The sequence below is a fragment of the Gigantopelta aegis genome, chromosome 2, assembly GCF_016097555.1.
Source record: "Gigantopelta aegis isolate Gae_Host chromosome 2, Gae_host_genome, whole genome shotgun sequence".
NCBI classification, from domain to species: domain Eukaryota; kingdom Metazoa; phylum Mollusca; class Gastropoda; order Neomphalida; family Peltospiridae; genus Gigantopelta; species Gigantopelta aegis.
The window spans coordinates 11,082,834-11,109,767 of NC_054700.1; the positions used below are offsets into that span (position 1 = coordinate 11,082,834).

Here is a 26,934-nt window from a genome sequence, read left to right on the forward strand (position 1 = left end):
GTTCCCTATTTTGCTGCTTTAATATCAAACTATACTCGAGATTGCGTCTTTAAGATCCATATATACTTGATATTTCAGATTTTAAATAAAAAATACTATAGATAGTGTAGCTTTAAGATCAAAGTATACTTGATATTTCAGCTTTTAAATAAAAGATACTATCGATATTGCAGATTTAAGATCAAAGTATATTCGATATTGCAGCTTTAAGATCAAAGTATACTTTATATTTCAGATTTTAGATAAAAATACATTCAATATTGCAGCATTAAGATCACAATATGCTCGATATTGCAGTTTTACGATTAAAGTGTATCCGATATTGCAGCTTTAAGATCACAATATGCTCGATATTGCAGCTTTAATATATGGTTATTGCGACAAGTGGACCAGAATGCTGAAGGTGATAATGAATGACACAATGGCATGATCGTAAAACAGGGAATCAATTTTGGCACCGCGCTGATCATCAAAGACTTTAAATTGACAATGTGAATTCACACCACCGTGTTAGCCTGTTAGTAGTCTTCTTACGTCGGTGTACAAGAAGAAACACGATTGTAACGAGAAAATGTGTAATAAAGATCTGTACACTGTCCCCATATATAGCCCGGCGTACACGCTTGTATTATTCGGTAATAATCTTTTGAAAAGGATCGAAGAATGCGAACCCCAGCTGCGGTGTAAAGAACGTAGTGTTTATTACACAATGGTTTTAGGGTTTTTTTGGTGTGATTTTTTTTTTTTTTCGGGGCTAGGTGGCTGCGTGCTTATGTCCAAATGACTTTTTTTTGAAGCACTATATGGAACAGAAGGCGTGTGTTCAGGGGTGGGTTTTGAGGGTCGAAATCCCCCTTTCGCTTAAACAATTGTTTCAATGTATTTTCCGGTGATGCATGTCTCGCCCTCACCCCTATAAAATTCGCTCGCCGCAATTCAGACTCCACCCGCCCGCCCCCCCCCCCCCCCCCATCCGCTAAAATTCAGGCACGCGCGCCTGCACTGTTTTGTATATATATATACATATACGTATACGTATACGTATACGTATATGTATATATATATATATATATATATATATATATATATACGTATATATATATATATATATATATAATATGATATAATATTATTGGAAGTTGAAATTTTTTTTTGGCTGATACAAACATTAGGATGACAACAAATACCTTCACTATGTAATTTTCGCCGTTAAAAAGGCTCTGAATGTCGTCAACGTTACAATGGCAGCAAATTCGGAATTGTCCGTTATACTTTTTTCTTTTTTTAATGATCTGGGCAAAATAGGCATAGTTTCATACCGCATACGTATCCGCTGAGGTGGGGCGTAGACCAGTGGTAAAGTGGGCTCATTGGGGTATTTCACGTTCCAGCCAGTGCACCACGACTGGTATATCAAAGGCCTTGGTATGTTCTATCCTGTCTGCGGGATGATGCATTATAAAAGATCCCTTGCTCCTAATGGAAAAATGTAGCGGGTTTCCTCTCTAAGACTATAATATTTCAAAATTATCAAATGTTGGACATCCAACAGCCGATAATAAATAAATCATTGTGAGCTAATGGTGTTGTTAAACAAAACAAACAAATGTATACCCGCTATACGCTATGATATGATCTTTTGTGGAACTGCCCATTGAAATCCGTGCACGCAATGAAGCAACTCAGATCATTTACTTTGGCATTCGAGCAATTGGCGTGAATCCACCCGAGGCACTGATTAGGCGAACACACACGGGGTGATAGAAGATATACTTAGCGGTACATGCGTTCAAAAGGCGGCTCTTTTCGGGTAATAGTCAATCCTCGCCAGAAGACGTATCACATGTGTGTATAGATACGCGTGTATTCATACGTAACGGCAACATTACCGTAAACCATCCAACGGCACAATAATAATAAAAAAAATACCCGTAGCAGTGGTTAAGCCATCAAACTTAAAGTTAAAGTGGGGTGTTTTTTAACGACACCACTAGAGCACATTGATTAATTATTCATGATGTCAAACATTTGGTAATTTGGCATTTAGTCTTAGAAAGGAAACCCGCTAGATTTTTCCATTAGTAGCAAGTGATGTTTTATATACACCATCCCACAGACAGGACAGCACATATTACGGCCTTTGCTATACCAGTCGTGGTGCACTGGCTGGGACGAGAAAAAGCCCAATGGGCCCACCGACGAGGAGCGATCCTACACCGACCGCGCACCAAGCGAGCGCTTTACCACTGGGCTACGTCCCGCCTTTCAAACTTAAAGAGACAAACCCTAGATTTTAACTCTACTGCGTATTTTGCACTGTTACAATAATTCTTGGTGATTGAAATCAGACATTACTTACTTAGATTTTATTTGTTTATATTGCCAGTATCCATCTTCGTACATCTGAAATGTTGCTGGTCATCCTGGAGTTTCTAATACATTGTACCGCGAAATAAATTTTTCATATTTTAATAAACGCACGTACCTCTGAGAAATAATACGACTACTATTACTACTACGACTACTACTACTATTATTATTACTATTACTACTACAACTACTACTATTACTACTATTACTATTTTTGTTATTATCAATATCATTACTACTACTACTACTACTACTACTACTACTACTACTACTACTACTACTACTACTACTACTTCTTCTACTACTACAACAACAACAACTACTACAACTACTACTACTACGTTTTACTACAAGTACCGAGTAGTGTAACCTAAATATATAGATACATTACGGTGTATTGAACCCGCCGCATGCTGGCGATATGTTAGCGATTACGACAGGCCATTGTGCGTTGTGATCAGATCGTTGTTCGATTACAATCGAATCCGTCATTCACGCAGAACGTGACAGGAGTATTTAGCCAATCGTCTGTTAGCCAACATGAAACATTCACAGGTAACTTACCTGAGTTATTGAGAGAATCTAGCAGGTGTTTCGGTAAGAAAGAGAAAGAAAGAAAAAACCTTACAGAAATAGTCGTTCGTTGCTATTCACAAGGTTAGTATAAAATTATAGCTTTATCTGCTTTTTTTATTAATGAATTTATTTTAGATGGAATATATCCTTTAAGTAATAATCGTCTTCACACACACCCTTTCTTTCTCTCCTGAGTAACACGAACTCGTGACCACTGGTACCGGTGGTATAGTGGTGAAGCCATCGGAGTTAAGGCTGGTAAGTACTGTAAGGGAGAAGAGGGTTTAGTGGTATTACACCTACCTATCGAGTCGTTAAAACACGCTCTGTGTGGGAGCCGGTACCGGGCCGCGAACCCTGTACCTACCAGTCTTATGTCCGATGGCTTAACTACTACACCACCGAGGGCGGTCACTGCTGAAGGCGGGTAAGCTGGGTCAAACCACTTGTGGGTAGGGAGGGGGGGGGGGGAGGGGGAGGCGCCTAACCGCAGCTGAATGCACATTCGCTCGTGAGCGTTCGAAGAGGTTTATATGGAAAACACCACAACTGGACAAAGACCGTGGTGTGTGTTTTCCTGTCTGTGGGAAAGTGCATATAAAAGATCCCTTTCTGCATTAGAAAAAAATGTAGCGGGTTTCCTCTGATGACTACGAGTCAGATTTACCAAAGTTTGACATCCAATAGCCGATGATTAATTAATCGTTAAAAAACGTACATCGCCGCATCAATTCTGGAACTTTGGTTTGACCAATGACCAGAAACACTTCGAATGTACGGAAAAGGAAAAATCCAAACATCTGACTTCAGTTATCAAAAACAGCTCTAATAATGAGAAATACACCATAGCAGTGGTGGATCCAGAAAATCCATTTAGGGGGAGGGCAATGACATTAGGCGGAATGCCAAGTAAACTTTGGGGGAGGTTTGGAGGGGGATAAATATTAATATATAATAAAATTATAACTGTCGCAAAATTTAGGAGGGCCCTGCCACCCCCCCCCCACCTCTAGATCCGCCTCTGCGTAGTGTCTAAAAAGTAGAGTATGTCTCTTTAAGTGGTATAGCGCTTGCTTGATGCGCCGTCGGTCTAGGATCGATCCCTGTCGGTGGGCCCATTGGGCTATTTCTCGTTCCAGCCAGTACACCACGACTAGTATATTAAAGGCCGCAATATGTACTAGCCTGTCTGTGAGATGGTGCATATAAAAAATCCCTTGCTACTAATGGAAAAATTTAGCGGGTTTCCTCTCTAAGACTATAATATTTCAAAATTATCAAATGTTGGACATCCAATAACCGATGATTAATAAATCAATGTGTTCTAGTGGTGTCGTTAAACGAAACAAACACATTTTAAGACTGTTTTTTTTTTCATATTTGTTTTTCTGTTGCAGATGTCTGCACCGCCAGTGCGATGTCACGCTCCAGTTTTGGCCACTCTTCCGGACAGTATTCCGTGATCCCCTCATCGTCCATCGAGAAATTCCGCCGACAGTCGGGAACGTCTTCGCGGGTCTCTTCGGCTAAAAACGCCCGGATGGACGTTTTAACGCACCTTTCCGTCAACCGAGCCTCGATGACCATATGGAGACTGCAGGTAAACTAATGGAAAGGAATATTTGTTTAACGACACCTAAGCACATTTTAAACAACAACATATTTTTGGAGTCTAACATAATATGAAAGAGACAGAAAGAAAGAGAAAAAGACAGACAGAGAGACAGACAGAGACTGAGAGAGAGAGAGAGGGGGGGGGAGAGGGGAGAGAGAGAAAGAGAGAGACAGAGACAGACAGAGAGACAGTCAGAGAGACAGACATACAGAGAGAGACAGAGAGAAAGACAGTGTGACAGACAGACTGAGAGAAAGAGAGACAGAAAGAGAGAGAGAGAAAGACAGTCAGAGAGACATACAGAGACTGGGAGAGACGGAGACAGAAAGAGGGAGAGAGACAGACAGACAGTGATACAGAGAATGAGAGAGAGAGAGAGACAGACAGACAGACAGTGAGACAGATAGAGAGAGACAGAAAGACAGAGAGAAAGACAGTGACAGACAGACTGAGAGAAAGAGAGACAGAAAGACAGTCAGAGAGACATACAGACTGGGAGAGACGGAGACAGAAAGAGGGAGATAGACAGACAGACAGTGATACAGAGAATGAGAGAGAGAGAGGGAGAGAGGGAGAGAGAGAGAGACAGACAGACAGACAGACAGACAGACAGTGAGACAGATAGAGAGAGACACAGAGACAGACAGACCACTGCCGCCACATAGGCTACTCCAATCATATGATAGTCCAACGCTTGATTGTGAAAGAGGACACTTAACAAAAAGCAGAAATATCGTTTGTTTCGTAATACTAGTGTCAAACTGCCAACTGCCAGCAGAAAGTTGGCCAACTCGACGGTTGCGTTGTATTTCCCCCAACTCCTGACTTAGACGGGCGCGGTCAGATTAATAATTAATTAATGGGTTATACGACGAGAATCGAGTTGTACGAACGCTCAGATTAGCAAGTGGACAGTCGTAGAAGTCGTGAGAGCAGAAAGTTGACCAACTTTCTCATTAAACTATTGATCAACACAGATTATGTAAAGTTTATAAAGTAAAGTTTGTTCTGTTTCGTGACAGCCATTGGACACATGGCCTCAGACCACAATTAATTTCGCTATATGTTTCTATATAGCCTTAGTGGCTATAACATTTTTATTAATATCAGCAGGCCCGTGAAGTTTTGTATGTACCTTTGCCTGCATGGGGGACACATACCCTGAAAAGGACAACCCCTGTTGTCCAGCTCTTTCTCCCAGCATATTGGTTTAAACAGACCCACCCTCTAAACCAGGCCGGAGTACACCCATTTTACACAAAAAGCACTACTTTTGCATGGGCCGGAATTACCACAAACAAGTCTTCAATGTCAGCAAGTTACACATGTTTACAAACTACATGCTATCCCCTGTCAGTTCAGTCAAACAGTTGCCACTTCATAGCTGTCTGCCATGAAATAATCACAGTCAAACAGCAGACTACTTGCGCGGTCAAATTTCCGGATTTTCGACAACCAAATGGGAAGATAACTATCATGATTACTTCATCATCGGCCATAGGATGCTTAATAACAATGTGTTCTAATGGTGTCGTTAAACAGAACAAACGTTTAGGACCGTAAGTTAATGTTTAACTATAGTTGTTTGTGGTTAATGTAAGTGACCTTAAACCTAGTGTTTAAAACGCATCTGGGTGGGAGCCGGTACCGATGCGAGCCCAGTGGCTAACGGTGACTTAATCACTTCACGACAAGATTGTCTACAGCTTCTGTTAAACTCTGGTTTGATAAACGAAAATATGGTGGGGGTCTTTTGGGGTTTTTTTCTCTTTTTTTTGCAAATAGTTGGAGTTTTTGTCAAAACCGAATTCTTTAGCGCAGTAATGTCCCTGTATCGATTTTGTGCATAGCGTAATATTGGCGGCTTTGGCAAGTAAATGGACCTAACACAATGAAAAATTGCCACCAAAAAGTCTAATATTCTAATTGCGATGACTTCGGGGTTTTTTTTCTTCTTTAAAACATGAGCCAAATCTGCTTTTTTTTAAATTCATATAAAAAGAAAGAAAGAAAACAATAATGAAAAAGAAATATACATATGAAGAGGAAAACAATAGTGGTAATGGTGATAATGATGATGATGATGATAATGATAGATTCAAGATCTAAGTATCACATTTCATCACCATCATCATCATTATCACCATCACCATCACCATCATCATCAACATCGGAGGCGAATGAGATAGCATTTTTCGGAGTATGACAGATTAATTAATTAATTAATTAATGTGCTCCAGTGGGGTCCATAACAAAACAAACTTTAACGTATATATGTAGCAATCTTCCTCAGAAATATCTAGCCTACCAAGATATTACGTCCCCTATCTAGTATAAAAACTAAAATGACTTTAGACGTTCAATAAAAACTGTATTTTCTGGGGCATTCTTGGAGAACTATTAATGAGTGCACACCCCAGCACCCTGAATCTCTTCACCAGGGCCCGTGCCTGCATATCATATACACCCTAGGAGCGTTCCAGAATTTTGTATAGGCTGGGGGAGCGTCACAAAATTGTAAAAAGAGCAAGTTTGTGATCGCCGAAGGTAAATTAGTCAAGCTTCCAAGGGGAGCGAGTTCTGAAGGGGTTTCAGATGCTTGTTTCCAGGAATTTTTTTTAAAATAAAGATTCTTAGAGACGCCGTCAAAGAATTTAGTGTTGTATATTGTGGATGATGTTTTTTGTTTAATGCACTCTAAACGGAATGGGGGGGGGGGGATCAGTGAACTCTTGTAAACCCCCCCCCCCCCACCCCCACCCACCCCCCCACCCCCCGGATCCGCCAGTGCTTCCACTGAACTACATCCTGGTTCGAGAATGAAGTGGAAAATGCACCGAAAATCTTCGTCAGTCTGGAAGTAAATTTTATTAATTTGCATAGCTTTTTTTCCGCGGCCTCTGGTCTCCAAATCAGACTGTTCACGCGAACAAGCCAGCGTTTATCTTCTGGCAAATTGCATAAGAGGACTTGCTGTCGGCTTAGGCGAAGATTTGTTCAACCTAATAAAGAACAGCTCAAATTATATTGACCCTTGCTGCGAAAATAGCTGCAACGAATGGTCTAAAGATTCTACGCGAAATGAAGGGAAGAAGAATTCATACCATAACCTGCCCTCTCGTCCGCTCCTCTAAAGGCGCGTTACTACGGTCCGATTTTTAATCACGATTTTGAAAGTATGTATCCGAGTTACACAAATGATGTTTAAATACTGCAAACTGTTTCTGGGGGAGGTGGGGGTAGAAGAGATGTCAAACGATTAGAACATTTAAAGCTTTTATCTCAAAGTTATATAATGGAAGGAAGTCCTGAAGGAAATGTTTTATTTAACGACGCACTCAACACATTTTATTTACGGTTATATGGCGTCGGACATATGGTTAAGGACCACACAGATATTGAGGGAGGAAATCCGCTGTCGCCACTTCATGGACTACTCTTTTCGATTAGCAGCAAGGGTTATATAATGGAGGCTTCTAGCCAAGATTATTTATTAACTTTTTTGCTTTGAAATGACATATATCTTCAACTATATGACCAACCAAATAATTTAATTTACTAGTAATTAAAGATTGTCTGTTATTTCTTTTACGTTCATCGGGGTATGAACAAAAAACTCATCCGAAAACTGTGTGAATCGACGCGCTCTAGTGGTGTCGTTAAATAAAAGACACTTTAACTTTAAATTTAATAAACCATTTGCGCTCTTGTAGTGTTGTTAAACAAACGCACTAACGGTAATTTATGCCGGCAGGTTCGCTGTCATTGTGTAACTCATCTGTCTCTGGCTGTCCTATATCGCTGTCGGGGCGGGGTTTAGCTCAGTCGGTTGAGTGCGGGCTTGAGGTGCTTGCTTCGCAGGATCGAACCACTTCGGTGGATTCATGCAACTGATTGGGTCATGTTTCGTTCCAACCACTGTACCACAACAGGTCAAAGGCCGTAGTATGTACTGTCCTGTCTGTGTGAAATACATATAAAAGATTCCTTGCTGCATTAGGAAACATGCAGCGGGTTTCCTCTGAAGACTACGAATCAGAATTACCAAATGTTTGGCATCCAATAGCCGATGGTTAATTAATCAATGTGCTCTAGTGGTGTCGTTAAACAAAACAAACTTTAAAGGGACAGTTTGCTGCATCGGATCGACTAATAAAATATTTCTACGATTAAACTTACATATTAAATATATTTTCTGGATTTTGTCTTCAAATAATTTCGTACGTACGAAAAAGCATCTTTTAGGAAATAAAATGACATTTAACCTAATACAAATATTAGAACGATCAGAAACACGTTTAATATACAGCCACTAATATTTTATGCAGAAAAATATATTTGATATATAATTACAATCGTTAAAAAGTCTCTGTTAGTCGATTACATCTTTAAAATTGCAGGAAATTCAGGAATGTCCCTTTAAATTTAACATTCTAAAAACAGCAAAATGTCACTAGTAAAGACGACCGGCCGCGGTGGCGTCGTGGTAGGCCATCGGTCTACAGGCTGGTAGGTACTGGGTTCGGATCCCAGTCGAGGCATGGGATTTTTAATCCAGATACCGACTCCAAACCCTGAGTGAGTGCTCCGCAAGGCTCAATGGGTAGGTGTAAACCACTTGCACCGACCAGTGATCCATAACTGGTTCACCAAGGCCATGGTTTGTGCTATCCTGCCTGTGGGAAGCGCAAATAAAAGATCCCTTGCTGCTAATCGGAAGAGTAGCCCATGTAGTGGCGACAGCGGGTTTCCTCTCAAAATCTGTGTGGTCCTTAACCATATGTCTGACGCCATATAACCGTAAATAAAATGTGTTGAGTGCGTCGTTAACTAAAACATTTCTTTCTTTCTTTCTTTCTAGTAAAGACGATATATAGCATTTTTAATGCAGTTGATTGTTTAAGACAGATCAGGTAGCACATCACTATCTTAAACCAAAATAGGTCTTTTTTTTGCGTCAGTTCGTTCATTAGCAAAGGTGGCCGCATTAGCGGGTTTAATTATAACTAATTTGTGACATTAAGGACGTAACTATGAGACTAGAGTATGTGGCTTTAATGATTGTTACAAAAGTTACACGATGTGAATGAGCCTTAACACTTCCATCAATATCATTATTACCCAGAAACTGTATCCGTGAAAGTCAGATTAAAACTAATGTTCCGATTTCATGCTCAAGTTGTTAGCATAATGAGTTCATATTAACATCAATATCATGTACCATTTTGATGATTTTCCTTAAGCTGTTTTATGCTACAAAAGATTGTTTGTTTTTTTAAAACTGATTTATCTTTTCTTCTTATTATTTATGGTGTCAACCCCATTCATCTCAGTTAAACAGGTGAAAAAACAACTCCACTACGAAAAAAATGTGTTAATATGGAGCTTAATATAACAGGGGTTCGGCGGAATTAAATATCTGTCTACCATAAACTGATTCGGTGATTTATAATTTGTGATGTAGTATTCAAGATTAATCAAGATGAAAAATATATGTATATGAAAAAAAAAATATAAACAGTCAAACTTCGATAACTATAAATTGAAGACGAAAGATAAATAGTTTGAGTTTTAGGGAGTTCGAGTTTTCAAAACTGAAACTACAAAACATTGGATGGCTTTATGTCATATTGTGAGAAACGCGTATTCTTTTCGTGACATTGTAATATAAAATAAGTAATAAAATAAAAGACCTAACTGAACTGACATTGACGTACATATGCATGGGTATATATGTACAGGGCCGTAGCTAGAATGTTTTTGTTGGAGGCTGGGGCGGGGGGGGGGGGGGATGGGGCAACTGAGTAGTTAATAGTCTAAACTCCTTAAACGGTTAAGAAAATAATTTTCATTAAGTTTCTATAATTGTTTCCTGATTTTTTTTTTGGCCCCCCCCCCCACCCCCCGCTAGTTACGGCCCTGATATAATTGTATTTATTGGTAGGTTAAACGAAAACAGAAGGCACACACATCTATAAATATATAAACAGTCTGAAATAAATTATCGAGTTAAACAGAGGATAGTCCCCGAGTGTCTTGTGATGTCATAATTTATCAGCACGAGTTGATAAAAAGTATGAACCTGAGGCGTGACGAGGATACTCCCCGAGTGTCTTGTGATATCATAATTTATCAGCACGAGTTGATAAAAAGTATGAACCTGAGGCGTGACGAGGATACTCCCCGAGTGTCTTGTGATATCATAATTTATCAGCACGAGTTGATAAAAAGTATGAACCTGAGGCGTGACGAGGATACTCCCCGAGTGTCTTGTGATATCATAATTTATCAGCACGAGTTGATAAAAAGTATGAACCTGAGGCGTGACGAGGATACTCCCCGAGTGTCTTGTGATATCATAATTTATCAGCACGAGTTGATAAAAAGTATGAACCTGAGGCGTGACGAGGATACTCCCCGAGTGTCTTGTGATATCATAATTTATCAGCACGAGTTGATAAAAAGTATGAACCTGAGGCGTGACGAGGATACTCCCCGAGTGTCTTGTGATATCATAATTTATCAGCACGAGTTGATAAAAAGTATGAACCTGAGGCGTGACGAGGATACTCCCCGAGTGTCTTGTGATATCATAATTTATCAGCATGAGTTGATAAAAAGTATGAAATTTGAGGCGTGACGAGGATTTTTATACTTTTATCAACGAGTGCTGATAAATTATGATATCACAAGACACGGGTGGTGGGGTATTCTTTTCATCATCCATTATCATTCTTTTCATTTGCGACAATTGTAAACAATGTCAGTAATGCGGGTTGAATGTCATTGTATTTGGCAGCGGTAGACTCGTTAACTAGCAGAACGACAGTGACGTGACGTCACTAATGATAGGTTTAGCGCTGAAACATACAGTGCCGTAACAATAGAAGCGATATCTCCTAGGATAATATCGCAGGAGATATCGCAAATTATCGTGCCAGCGATATCTCCTACAAAAGCCTTTAATGGACGATAATATAGTTGACAGATTTCAGGACATGCTACTTAACACGACATAAGACGACTTGTACAACAGAAACGTCCTGAATAAGAAAACCATTTTAAATCAGAAACGAATTTAATAGTTAATATCGTCGTTTGCTATAGTGTCATAATGTCAAAAGACGGAGTAGCATTTAATCAGAATGTTCACTGATCTGTAAGCAGTCTTTTAGGGGAACCCGACCTGGGGGTGGGGGGGGGTGGGGGTGGGGGGTGGGGGTCTGTAATATGGCATTATTAAACAACACTCTTTACCAGGTACCAGCCTCGGTGGCGTCGTGGTTAGGCCATCGGTGTACAGGCTTGTAGGTACTGGGTTCGGATCCCAGTCGAGGCATGGGATTTTTAATCCAGATACTGACTCCAAACCTTGAGTGAGTGCTTTGCAAGGCTCAATGGGTAGGTGTAAACCGCTTGCACCGACCAGTGATCCATAACTGGTTCAACAAAGGCCATGGTTTGCGCTATACTGCCTGTGGGAAGCGCAAATAAAAGATCCCTTGCTGCCTGTCGTAAAAGAGTAGCCTATGTGGCGACAGCGGGTTTCCTCTAAAAAAAACAGTGTCAGAATGACCATATGTTTGACGTCCAATAGCCGATGATAAGATTTAAAAAAAATCAATGTGCTCTAGTAGCGTCGTTAAATAAAACAAACTTTACTTTTTTCATTTGCAATGCTTAAACACCTGCGTTTAAGAAAGACAGGCTTCGTAAATTCAGCCCATTTTCTTCTGCTTAATGTACGATTCAGTATGATTTACTTACCACCAGGCTTGACGAGATACACTGTAATATTATGTCGTATTTTGCATGGCTTACAGTTGATTATTCTACCATTAACAATAGTTTGATCACTCCACACACTTCTAGCTTGGGAATCTTAACACAATGGCATATTAATTATTCAATCTGTATTAATCATCGGCTATTGGATGTCAAACAGTTGGTAATTTTTAACATATAATCCAGTAGACAAAATATTGATTTAGTAGCATCGGGTTTTTTGTAGTTTTTTCAGATTCAGAATAAACGACAACACGGTTTGCAGATTGTTTACTCATATCAATTTGTTCGTCTTTGGTTTTTTGTAGGGTTTTTTTGTGTGAGTTTTTTGTGTGTATGTTGTTGGGGGTTTTTTTTTTTTTTTTTTTTTTTTTTTTTGGGGGGGGGGGGTCTTTTTTTTTTCTTTAATCTACTATTATATTTAATTCCAGGGTACTCGCTGTCATTGCATAGAGGCTAACCATCACGGTTTCTTCCACGAAGGATGCTGTTATATTGTTCTGAAGGTGAGCGAGCGTGTGTCTATTGCAGTCTCTTTAATGTCAGGGTCGTACCCAGCCTAATGCTAGGCTCAGACTATCACCTGTCAGCACAGAGTTGGCCAACTTTCTGCTGTCACGACTTCTACGCCTGTCCAGTTGCTAGTCTGAGCGCTTTTACGACTTCTACGACGACCGTCGTATCTGATTCAAGAAATGAAGCGACCCCGACATCTGTTGCTAGTCTGAGCGCGCATTTTGGCTACAACCCATTTTGCCTACAGTATGAAAAGGCGACATCCCAATTTTAAAGTGGAACACTCCATGTATGGTCCCTATGTATAAGAAATAATAAAATGGCAAAGCGGGTTGTAAGCAGAATGGGAGGGAACCGTTAATCTGAGCGCACCCGTCGTAACTCGGGAGATAGGGGAATTACAACGCAACTGTCGAATTGGTCAACTTTCTGCTGACAGTTGGTAGTTTGAGCCTAGCATAAACCCCTAGCTGGGGGTTCAGTAAAAAAAAGAAGAAGAAGACAAAGAGCACCATAATACGAATATGAATATGTGTATTTGGATTGCCAATCAGTTCACGGCTTGTTCAACACGTAAATACATTACGAAGGAAAGAAGGAAATGTTTTATTTAACGACGCACTCAACACATTTTATTTACGGTTATATGGCGTCAGACATATGGTTAAGGACCAATTGAGAGAGGAAACCCGCTGTCGTCACTCCATGGGCTACTCTTTTCGATTAGCAGCAAGGGATCTTTTATATACACCATCCCACAGACAGGATAGTACATACCACGGCCTTTGTTACACCAGTTGTGGAGCACTGGCTGGAACGAGAAATAGCCCATGGGTCCACCGACGGACATCGATCCTGGACCGACCGCGCATCAAGCGAACGGTTTACCACTGGACTACGTCCTGCCCTAAATAAATACATTACGATGCATATACATAAATACACATTAAATTAATTAACATTTATTTCATGCAAAATATCAGGGCCGTAGCTAGGATTTTTTGTTTGGGGGGGGGGGGGGTGCAACTGAGTAGTTAATAGTCTAAAACTCCTTAAACAGTTAAGAAGAGAATTTTCTTTAAGTTTCTATAATGGTTTCCGGATATTCTTTCCTTGCCACCTCCGCTAGCTACGGCCCTGAATATGATATAAAACAATGAAGTAGAGTTTAAAAAGTTTGTTGATTAATCATCTGAAATGAATGTTTTTCTACAAAAGCGTAAATGTTTTTTAGTTGCTCTATTTTAAACTGCAAAAATTAAGATAACCCCAATCGAATACGTTGTCTGGTTTAAGCATTTTAACTTAATTTACGATCGTTATTGTGTGAATAGCTTTGTCTGTTGGGGGGGGGGGGGGGGGGGGAATATGTTTGTTTGTTTGAGGTTTTTTGTTTTTTGTTTGTTTGTTTGTGTTTGTCACTAGAGCTCATTGATTTTTTAATCATCGGCTATTGAATGTCAAACATTCGGTAATTTGACATATAGTCTTAGATAAGACATGTTCACTACACATGGACGAGACATAGTCCAGTCGTAAAGCGCTCGCCTGATGCGCGGTCGGTCTAGGATCGATCCCCGTCGGTGGCCCATTGGGTTATTTCTCATTCCAGCGAGTGCACCACGGCAGGTATATCAAAGGTAGTGGTATTTACTATCCTGTCTGTCGGATGGTGCATATAAAAGACCCCATGCTTCTAATGAAAAAAAATGTAGCGGGTTTCCTCTCTAAGAATGTATGTCAAAATTACCAAATGTTCGACATCCAATAGCTGATAATTAATAAATCAATGTGCTCTAGTGGTTTGGTTAGACAAAACAAACTTTAACTGTCTTTGTAAGAGCATACAACGATTGGGTTTACAATTCCCCACCCCGTCGAGCGTGAAGTAACAATGTACTGTTTTCGGTTTTCAGGTGTTTAAAGACAGGACTGCGTCGCTTCACTACTGGTTTGGAAGTGACTCGCAAGAGGTAACCATCAAACGAATTTCACATTTACGTGTATTAAAGATGAAATATCAAACACATCTTTTTTATGTATGTTAATCAGGTAAAATATAATTTATCACAGATAACAGATAAAACACATCTTTTACTAGTCCGAAGGGACGTAGAAAGCGTGGATCTTTCTACATCCGAATATTGTTACATACCCTATATATAGCCTGTATTCCAAACTTGTGGCACCATGTTTCAATTGTTTCTCAACCGAAATAGTGCAACAAATGGACACACAAACCAAAAATGTATAACTGTACTCACTAAATCCCGATTGCAGTAATTGCATAATTATTAACAAAATAAATCTTCCAACGACAACATAAAAAATTTCCCCGCCATTTTAAATTTGCTAAATAGAGGAAAGCAACTCGCCCTGCACATTAAGAAAAGTACTGACTTAATGTGCGCCTTGCACTAATCGTTTTACAAGTACGTTTATCACAGGTAAATTATCAAACACATATTTCACAGGTACTTTCATCGCAGACGTACGTTTGTCAACAACTAACAAGGCAGACGTAATTATTTTGAGAAGTATTACACAATTACCGATCTGGGTAGTGTAGTGATTAAGCCATGACTTACGGCTTGTCGGTACTTGGTTCGCACCCCAGTACCGGTACCCACCTAGAACCTGTTTTAACGCCTCGGTGGGTAGGTCTTAGACCACCACACCGACTTCTCTCTAACTAACTATTTATCCATTCCTGGACAACCAGTCCAGATAGAGGAGTATGCTTCCAGGACAGCGTGCTTGAACATTAATTATATATAAGCACGATAGTTAAAATGAAAGTTACACAATTGTTATTATTATCATCAGCGTCGTCGTCATCATGATCATCACCACCAAAAACACTAACACCACCACCATCATCATCATCATCATCATCACCACCATCATCATCATCATAGTAATAATAATTATAATCATTATCATCATCGTCATAATCACCACCACCATCATCATCATCATCATCATCATCATCATCATCACAACCATAATCATCATCATCATCATCATCATCATCATCACAACCATAATCATTATCATCATCATCATCACCACCACCATAATCATTATCATCATCATCATCATCATCATCACAACCATAATCATTATCATCATCATCATCACCACCACAACCATAATCATTATCATCATCATCATCATCATCATCATCACCACCACCATAATCATTATCATCATCATCATCATCACCACCACCATAATCATTATCATCATCATCATCATCATCATCACCACCACCATAATCATTATCATCATCATCATCATCACCACCACCATAATCATTATCATCATCATCATCATCACCACCACCATAATCATTATCATCATCATCATCATCATCATCATCATCACCACCACCATAATCATTATCATCATCATCATCATCATCATCACCACCACCATAATCATTATCATCATCATCATCATCATCATCACCACCACCATAATCATTATCATCATCATCATCATCATCACAACCATAATCATTATCATCATCATCATCATTATCATCATTATTGTTATTGTTATTGTATTGTTATTGTTGATGTTGATGTTGATGTTGATGTTGATGTTATTGTTGTTATTATTATTAGGATGAAAGGGAGTTAATGCATGGCCTGGCTCACGACATTGATGTGGCGATAGATCGGGCAGAGATCTTCACTCGTGAGGTAGGAAAAGGTTTCAGTCAACCACAATATTACAAGGGCTTGTCAAAACTTAGTATAGAAGCAAGTGTAAGAAAATGATGTTTGTGAAAAATGTGGGATAAAATCTTGGCAATGATTCGTAAAACCGAACTATAACACTTATTGACAAGGGGAAAATGTTGTTGTCAGGTTTTAAAATCAGGATTAGGGTAGCCATTTTGAATTTCAAGATGGTCACCGTGTTTGTTTTGGTTTTGGTGGGTGGGTGGGTAAATGGTTTGGTTGTTTGTTTGGGGGGTTTTTGTTTGTTGTTTTTTGTCTTTTCTCTTTTGTATTTGCTCGTTTCTCAGGATCTGAAAATTGCAAAAACTAGAAGGTTTATTCATTGTTTCCAAGATTCTATCAAACTTTGTGGTTTTTGTGGTTGTTGTTGTTGTTGTCGTCGTCGTTGTCGTCGTTGTTAGTGTTTTCTTTGTTATTGTGTTGTTGTTGTTTTTATGTTTTATTTATTGACTTATTTGATTGTTTTCTTAATAGTTTTTGTTTTACATTTGTCAATTTACTAAGTAATAACTTTTTTCTTTTTTTTAACTTAGTAAATAAAAATATAAACCTATATGACATCATTAAGATTTTTCTATATGATCAATTTAGAGAAGTTCTGTCAGATATTATTTAGAAAGACGTGAAATTGTTTTGTCCATTGCTCCTCGAATGGCTGTGGTATGTGTTCCTCTCTCTGTGTGGAATACCGGTACCACACTTGTCACAGTGTCACAGTAGAAACATCAGGTGCCATACATTTCTAATTTTACATATGCCTGAAATAAATAACTGCACATTAACAGGGGCGGATGTACAATTTATTCTAGGGATAGGGTGCAACATTTAAGAAAGAGCGTCTACAGTATGCAGGGATCGTGTGCAACCAGAGGCGGATCTAGTTATAATTTTATTATATATTAACTTTTCAGTTTTTTTACGACACCCCCCCCCCTCCAAACCTCCCCCAAAGTTTCCTTGGCATTCCGCCTCATGTCGCTGGAGCCCCCTAAATGGATTTTCCGGATTCGCCACTGGCAACATTTAAAAAGGGCTTCCACACAGTTCAAAAGTACAGTATTCAGGGATGGTGTGAAACATTTTAAAAGGGCTTCCACAGTATTCAAAAGTACAGTATTCAGGGATGACGTGCAATATTTAGAAAGGGCTTCCACGGTATTCAAAAGTACAGTATTCAGGGATGGCGTGCCACATTTATAAAGGGCTTCCACAGAATTCAAAAGTACAGTATTCAGGGATGGTGTGAAACATTTTAAAAGGGCTTCCACAGTATTCAAAAGTACAGTATTAAGGGATGACGTGCAATATTTAGAAAGGGCTTCCACATAATTCAAAAGTACAGTATTCAGGGATGGCGTGCCACATTTAAAAAGGGCTTCCACAGAATTCAAAAGTACAGTATTCAGGGGTGGCGTGCCACATTTAAAAAGGGCTTCCACGGTATTCAAAAGTACAGTATTCATTTGCCAATTTAAAAAGGGCTTCCACACAATTCAAAAGTACAGTATTCAGGGATGGCGTGCCACATTTAAAAAGGGCTTCCACACAATTCAAAAGTACAGTATTCAGGGATGGCGTGCCACATTTAAAAAGGGCTTCCACACAATTCAAAAGTACAGTATTCAGGGATGGCGTGCCACATTTAAAAAGGGCTTCCACACAATTCAAAAGTACAGTATTCAGGGATGGCGTGCCACATTTAAAAAGGGCTTCCACACAATTCAAAAGTACAGTATTCAGGGGTGGCGTGCCACATTTAAAAAGGGCTTCCACACAATTCAAAAGTACAGTATTCAGGGGTGGCGTGCCACATTTAAAAAGGGCTTCCACACAATTCAAAAGTACAGTATTCAGGGATGGCGTGCCACATTTAAAAAGGGCTTCCACACAATTCAAAAGTACAGTATTCAGGGATGGCGTGCCACATTTAAAAAGGGCTTCCACACAATTCAAAAGTACACTATTCAGGGATGGCGTGCCACATTTAAAAAGGGCTTCCACACAATTCAAAAGTACAGTATTCAGGGATGGCGTGCCACATTTAAAAAGGGCTTCCACACAATTCAAAAGTACAGTATTCAGGGATGGCGTGCCACATTTAAAAAGGGCTTCCACACAATTCAAAAGTACAGTATTCAGGGATGGCGTGCCACATTTAAAAAGGGCTTCCACACAATTCAAAAGTACAGTATTCAGGGATGGCGTGCCACATTTAAAAAGGGCTTCCACACAATTCAAAAGTACAGTATTCAGGGATGGCGTGCCACATTTAAAAAGGGCTTCCACACAATTCAAAAGTACAGTATTCAGGGATGGCGTGCCACATTTAAAAAGGGCTTCCACACAATTCAAAAGTACAGTATTCAGGGATGGCGTGCCACATTTAAAAAGGGCTTCCACACAATTCAAAAGTACAGTATTCAGGGATGGCGTGCCACATTTAAAAAGGGCTTCCACACAATTCAAAAGTACAGTATTCAGGGATGGCGTGCCACATTTAAAAAGGGCTTCCACACAATTCAAAAGTACAGTATTCAGGGATGGCGTGCCACATTTAAAAAGGGCTTCCACACAATTCAAAAGTACAGTATTCAGGGATGGCGTGCCACATTTAAAAAGGGCTTCCACACAATTCAAAAGTACAGTATTCAGGGATGGCGTGCCACATTTAAAAAGGGCTTCCACACAATTCAAAAGTACAGTATTCAGGGATGGCGTGCCACATTTAAAAGGGGCTTCCACACAATTCAAAAGTACAGTATTCAGGGATGGCGTGCCACATTTAAAAAGGGCTTCCACACAATTCAAAAGTACAGTATTCAGGGATGGCGTGCCACATTTAAAAAGGGCTTCCACACAATTCAAAAGTACAGTATTCAGGGATGGCGTGCCACATTTAAAAGGGCTTCCACACAATTCAAAAGTACAGTATTCAGGGATGGCGTGCCACATTTAAAAAGGGCTTCCACACAATTCAAAAGTACAGTATTCAGGGATGGCGTGCCACATTTAAAAAGGGCTTCCACACAATTCAAAAGTACAGTATTCAGGGATGGCGTGCCACATTTAAAAAGGGCTTCCACACAATTCAAAAGTACAGTATTCAGGGATGGCGTGCCACATTTAAAAAGGGCTTCCACACAATTCAAAAGTACAGTATTCAGGGATGGCGTGCCACATTTAAAAAGGGCTTCCACACAATTCAAAAGTACAGTATTCAGGGATGGCGTGCCACATTTAAAAAGGGCTTCCACACAATTCAAAAGTACAGTATTCAGGGATGGCGTGCCACATTTGAAAAAGGCATTCCACAGGATTCAAAAGTACATTAACAGGCTCTTTATAATATGGTAGTCTTTTCCTGAAACACAAAGCCGACCAAGATATTACATATGTTGTATCCATCCGAAAAAAACCCCAAAACAACCCGGAACTTTTGGGGTTACTTCGTAATATGGGGGCGGGGGTGGGGGTGGGGTGGGGAGCACTCACAGTTCCCTCCCTTGGATCGGTGATTGCATTAATATATTATTCTACACACAGCCTTTGCACCTATAATTAAGTTGACAGTATCGAAGTTGTAAACAGTGCCTTCCACAAGAATTCTGTGCAAAAGTGAAAAGTAAGGAGAAAATTGTTTAGCACATCTATCAAATCAGCAGGCTTCAAAGAATTCCTGGTAGGAAAACGTGTATGCCATAATGATGACGTCACGCGTTGAACCTGTCAGTCGCCCTCTAAAGATTTCCCAGCAGAGTTTTGTTCTTCTACTAAATAACATTATTTAGTTGTAATGTTTCGTTTGTATGTTGTTAAAGGTGTAATCTATATATTTTAAAACAAAAATTAATACATATTTCTTTGTTATTGCATAACTTTAATAAAAGAAAAGTTGAGACTTTGTGAAATCGGAATTGGATTTAACTGATGAATCTTTTGTCAGTATTAATATAACAGGAGATTTTCAATACAAAAAGAAATGCCCACTGTCACGTCAATGCATGTAGCTTGTAGCTTGTATCCATGCAGCAGTACTAAATTGCTAAAAACATTTTTATCTTAGTATATAATTAATATACATATGACCTATTAATAACAGGAGATTTTCAATACAAAATGAAATGCCTACTGTCTCATGATTGATGTAGCTTGTATTTTAAAGTATCATGCAGCAGTACTAAATTGCTAAAAAAAAAAAAATTAATCTTAGTATATAATTAATATATACATATGACCTTTGCAAACAGTGACCTCGTTTTATTTTACAGTTTCAAGGCCACGAGTCACACTGCTTCATAAAACATTTCCCAGAAGGCATTGTGTAAGTGTAAGAATTAATTTAAAATAGTTCTGAGGACTTTTGTTCTTCATCTTCTTCTTCTTCTTTGTATTCTTCATTGTCTTTTTCAGTTGGTCGGTAAAGTATTTACGTGCATATATGCCACGAGGGCTTCACGCACGCCTATCACGGGCGTAATCTCTGACTTTCGTCAGTGACTAAGTCCGGGACAGGAAGGGGGGGGGGGGGGGGGATAAGTTTGAAGTGGGCGGAATTTGGAATACATTTTTTAGTAAAGGTAAAAAAAGCCTAAGTCGACGGAGAATAATCTGCACCCCAATCATGTCCGGATTAAGAGATTAAATCCAAAAAATATATTTGACTGCTCGACCTAAAAGGTTTTAAGGTGATTTGAGCAATTGAACGGGCGCCAAAGTAAAGTGCTGTCTGTTTCATCTGTTTTTTTATTGTTATTACTTCTGTTATTACCGGCCTCGGTGACGTAGTGGTTAGGCCATCAGTCTACAGGCTGGTAAGTACTGGGTTCGGATCCCAGTCGAGGCATGGGATTTTTAATCCAGATACCGACTCCAAACCCTGGGCGAGTGCTCCGCAAGGCTCAGTGGGTAGGTGTAAACCACGTGTACCGACCAGTGATCCATAACTGGTTCAACAAAGGCCATGGTTTGTGCTATCCTGCCTGTGGGAAGCGCAAATAAAAAATCCCTTGCTGCCTCTTGTAAAAGAGTAGCCTATGTGGCGACAGCGGGTTTCCTCTAAAAACAGTGTCAGAATGACCATATGTTTGACGTCCAATAGCCGATGATAAGATAAAAAAATCAATGTGCTCTAGTGGCGTTACTTTTGTTACTGTTAGGTGCAAATTCCATTTGTCCGTAATCCACGTACGTATACGTAATGCGCATCAATCACTTTTTATGCAAATGGTTTGAGTAGATTCCATCTATGCGTCTCAGTAGGCGTGTACGTATCCGATCACTTTATGGATTGTGGATTACGTATACGAATACGAATACAGATTACGGGCAAATGGAATTTGCGCCTTATGATTGTATTTTTATTGTTATGTACATATCTACACAAATGCATACCTACCTGCTACCTACCTACCTACCTACCTACCTACATACCTACCTACCTACCTACCTACATACATACATACATACATACCCCTGTATCTACATATCTACCTACATACAAGCCTACATATCTACATGATCATTCAATGTTACATTTACCATAGTTTGATACCTAATAGTCGATGTATTTTTCGTGCTGGGGTGTTGTTAAACATCTATACTATTGTATTCTACATATCTACATGCATACATACATACACACGCGCGCGCGCGCACGCACGCACATAAATACACACACCAGACGTGTATGTAGACAGTAGTGAAACATCTTTTTAGGGGGATCGTTATGCTCCCCTGGAAAATAATTTAAATAAATAAATAAAGAATGGTCAGAGCGGGGTGAATGGGGGGGGATGACACGCACCTGCACACACACACACACACACACACACACACACACCTGTACACAAAAATACACACTCTTTCACACATACACACACGCACACACACACATACACACACACACACACACGCATACACACATCACACAAACGTACACATGCATACATACATACATAATACACACGCACACGCATACACACATATACACACACACGCACACGCACACATGTAGAGGCACCCATGCATGCATGGAGGCAGACATACATACAGATAAACAGACGGATAGATAGACAGATAGACAGACATTCAGAAAGACAGAGAGACACAGGCATATTCGAGCGAATTTTCAATAAATATGCCTGACGTATTTCAGCTATATCGAGGGTCGGCCGAGAGCCAGCATATCTGTGTGCAGGGAGTACTTGAAGAGGATGTACGTAGTGTCGGGACGAAAGTACCCCATAGCTTCATGTGTAAGTACATGTCTTAGTGTAAGCACATTTCTTAGTGTAAGTACATTTCGTACACACCCGTTGGTGAGAACATCATTCGGTATTTTTGATAACACATGTACGTATGTTAACAATTTCAAGACCTACGACTGGCTGCTCCAAGGTGATGACCAGGTCACCAGTGCCATACATCCAATGAAAACAAAAACCCAGCACGATCGAAATCGATTACACTGTGACGTATAGTTAACCTGACAATCATGTGTCTGTGACGCGTAAGGTAGCTACACGTGGAAGGGCTGTAAATAATTTTTAGTCGAAAAAGGTGTTAAAATTTGCTTAAAACCTGGATTTTGAGCATATGTAAGAAATAGAATAATACATTCATATCCGTTAAATATCATTTATCTTTCGCTATTTAGATACATTTTAAAACAACTCGTAAGATAAATGGTATCTAACGGCCACTCATGTATTATTCTCTATTTAATAATCGTCACGTTTTCGTTCACTAACGCTGTTAGTACAATGAGTACAATACAAGACGTAATCATTGAACATTCTCTGAACTTATCTGACTACGTTTACAGCTAAAGCTGATCGGAAATGGCAGTTGAAAAAAAACAAAAAACAAGCACATGTTGTGATTGGAGAGACAAGGACTGGGGTGTGGAGGTGGACAGCGAAAGAAGTTGAATGATAGGTGTGGAAGAAATAAGATGGAATTCAAAGAAGAGAAAGGAAAGGGGGCAGTGAGATAAAATAATACTAATAAAATAATTACAACCTACTTACAGAAAGAAACAAATGTATGTTTTAATTAGAGATGCACTCAACACGTTTTTATTTACTGTTATATGGCGTCGGACATATGGTTAAAAACCATACAAATAATGAAATTTTGGAAATTAAATGTCGCCTCTTAATGGACTACTCGTTTTAATTAGAAGCAAGGGGTCTTTTCTAATATTATGCACCAGTCCATATACAGGATAGCACATACCTGAACACTTTTTGCACAAGTTGTGGAGCAGAGGCTGGAACAAGAAATAAACCAATGGGTCCACCGTCAGGGATCGAACAGAGATCGTTCACGTATCACTCTAGGTGGGGAAATGGGCAAGCATGGATTAGTATTTGGGGCATTTTAAATAAAAGTACCATTTAATATAGATAAGAAATCTAAATTGAGTTGGGGGGGGGGGGGGTCTCAGTCGGTTCCCATTTTACAATATCATATGTGTCTAGTTGTAAACGTATTGTTTAAATTCGATGTATAAAAACTGTATAACTAAACAATATACGATACATTTGCAGGCAGAACCTTCAGCAAAAGCCTTGGACCCGACAAAGTCTGTCATTCTGGATGGTTTTCCCCGGATCTACGTCTGGACGGGGGAACAGTCTAGCTACATCAGTAGAATTAAGGTGAAAACAATGTCTTATAAAACTTTTTTTTTCTTTTTTTAATTCAAATTAATTATTTATATATATCGTTTATATCATACACTATTCCATTTGCTCCAGCACGTAACGAATATATTTTTACAGCAACACTGACATTAATTTTTCCAAATTACTCAAACAATATATAGACACACACGCACAAATATATACACACACGCACATGCACGCACACACACATACACACACAAACACAGACACACACACATACACATACACACATACACACACATACATACACACACACATACCCATACACACACACATGCGCACACATACACATACACACGCACACACACGCACACACACATATACATTTACTGTAGTTTAGCATACATGATTTAACAACTTTCAAAAACGTTTAGGAATTCATTATAAAATTAACCTTATCTTCGATATCCCTAAATTAAATGTTTTAACATTTTGACTATTGTAATATAAATCTAGTTTTAAAAACTGTACAGTGTATGTGTGCTTCCAGGCTATTCAAGTTGCAAAGCGGATAAGAAATTGCGAAAGAAACGGTATAACGCATATTGTAGTCATTGGTGAGTACCGAGTTTAAAATCAACAGGTGTTTTGAAGTGTGCAATAACTACATCTGAATGTAGCAGACAGTATAAGTGGCCATTCTACAGAGATGGGGAGTGTCTCTCTTATTGAGTATAATATAAGTGATATATATCTATGTCTGTATACAGTTTCTCTCTCTCTCTCTCTCTCTCTCTCTCTCTCTCTCTCTCTCTCTCTCTCTCTCTCTCTCTCTCTCTCTCTCTCTCTCTCTCTCTCTCTCTTAGAAAAGAGGAATGAAAAAGATTCCATCGAAGTGCAGTTTTCTGCATATTAATTAAGCATATTCATTAGTCCCATTGCTGAAATGTATGCTTTTATGACTTTTGAAAAAAAAATTGTTTATAAACACCAGTATGTACCTATAGATTATAAACACACAAGTTCGAGTATTATAACTTACATCATTATTATGACTACTGTGCCATGTTGTAATTTTTTAACAATTTGTATTTATACAATTTATACCTCATATGGCGGAGAGAGAGAGAGAGAGAGAGAGAGAGAGAGAGAGAGAGAGAGAGAGAGAGAGAGAGAGAGAGAGAGAGAGAGAGAGAGAGAGAAAGCGCGAGAGAGGGGGCAGAGACAGAGGCAAATAAAGACAGAGACAAAGAGAGAGAGAGAGAAACACGCTAAAACAAATATTAAAAAAACATTTACACATTCGTGCTATGACAATAAGTAAATGATCATACTTAAAAAAAGAAGAAAAAAAAAGCCAATATGCTATATATGATAGGATAAGATAACATTAACGTGCCTATATCCAGTTAAGTTACAAGCACGTCTCCACTTTCTTTATTTATCGTTAGAAAGCGTATTCTATTTTGCAAAGTCACACTTTTAAAACAGTTCATTGTTTGCGGTTTTATTGTCTTTGTCTGGTAGATGCTAATGACAGCGAACGGTGTAAGCCATTCTTGAAAAAGCTACAAAATGGCCGCGACACGGAGCTGCCGAACGTATCGATAACCGGCAAAATGGCACCGATATCAATACAGGGCACCGAGACGAGGGAAGGTGAAACAGCGATTCTCCACAGGTAACACAGTTTGTTTTGTATAACGACACCACTAGAGCACATTGATTGATTAATCATCGGCGAATGTATCTCAAATATTTGATAACACTTTGTGTGTTTTTTATAACTGAAAATAAGATACGTGTATGAGTTAAACTCTATTTTGTTTAACGACACCACCAGAGCGCATTGATTAATTAATCATCGGCAATCTAATTAAAATTAGCTCCACAGGTTAATTACTATTACCTGTGGATCTAACAGCACCCCGTTGGAGCTCATGTCCAATTGACTTTTCATTCGACCAATCAAAACCTTACTTGCAATCGAGAGTTTATTACTGCACCTCCCCCCCCCCACCCCCACCCGTTTTTTAATGTTGAAATAGACCAACAAGTTCGCCTATTACATAAATAGTCTCACCCAATATTTTTAGAATGTGTATGCTCTCGAATAACTCTATAAAAGGCAAAGTGTGATTGGTCGATATTTAAATTATTATTTATAGATGAAATGTCACCTGGACATGGGAGTCCATGCAATGATGTTAGATCTACTGGTAGACCAGTAGAGCTAATTTTAATCAGATTGAACCATCGGCTGTTGGATGTCAAACATTTAAACATTTTGACACAGTTTATTTAAGGAAATCCGCTATATTCTTTCTATTAGCAGCAAGAGATCTTTTATATGTATTTTCCCACAAACAGGAAAACCGATACCAAGGCTTTTGGTATACCAGTCGTAGGCCACTGGTTGGGACGGGAAAAAACCCTATCAGAGAATGGGTCCACTGAGGAGATTTGATCCCAAGCGAGCGCTCTACCGACTGACCGATGATTTTTTTTTTTTTTAATATTCGAGTAATTTCATTTCATTTTCGTGCTTATATCCAATTACGGTTTAAGCACGCTGTCCTGAGCACACACTTCAGCATTTTGGGCTGCCTGTCCAGGACAGTGGGTTAGTTGTTTGTGGTTAGTGAGAGCGGAGAGGGTGTAGTGGTCTTACACCTACCCATTGAGTCGTTAAAAC

General features: G+C 39.3%; 1 protein-coding gene across 1 annotated transcript in view; it reads left to right on the top strand.

Moving 5' to 3' along the window:
- The first annotated feature begins 2,951 nt into the window (after nt 1-2,951).
- The window catches only part of LOC121381138 (advillin-like), a 78,794-nt gene continuing 54,811 nt past the window's right edge, over nt 2,952-26,934 (top strand). The window contains exons 1-10 of the mRNA XM_041510287.1: nt 2,952-3,027; nt 4,344-4,546; nt 12,778-12,852; nt 14,779-14,835; nt 16,492-16,569; nt 20,880-20,932; nt 22,766-22,865; nt 24,162-24,272; nt 24,790-24,856; nt 25,767-25,920. Of these exons, the coding sequence (XP_041366221.1) occupies nt 4,364-4,546; nt 12,778-12,852; nt 14,779-14,835; nt 16,492-16,569; nt 20,880-20,932; nt 22,766-22,865; nt 24,162-24,272; nt 24,790-24,856; nt 25,767-25,920 (878 nt within the window). The 5' untranslated portion in view covers nt 2,952-3,027; nt 4,344-4,363. The remainder of the gene's footprint in view (nt 3,028-4,343; nt 4,547-12,777; nt 12,853-14,778; nt 14,836-16,491; nt 16,570-20,879; nt 20,933-22,765; nt 22,866-24,161; nt 24,273-24,789; nt 24,857-25,766; nt 25,921-26,934) is intronic.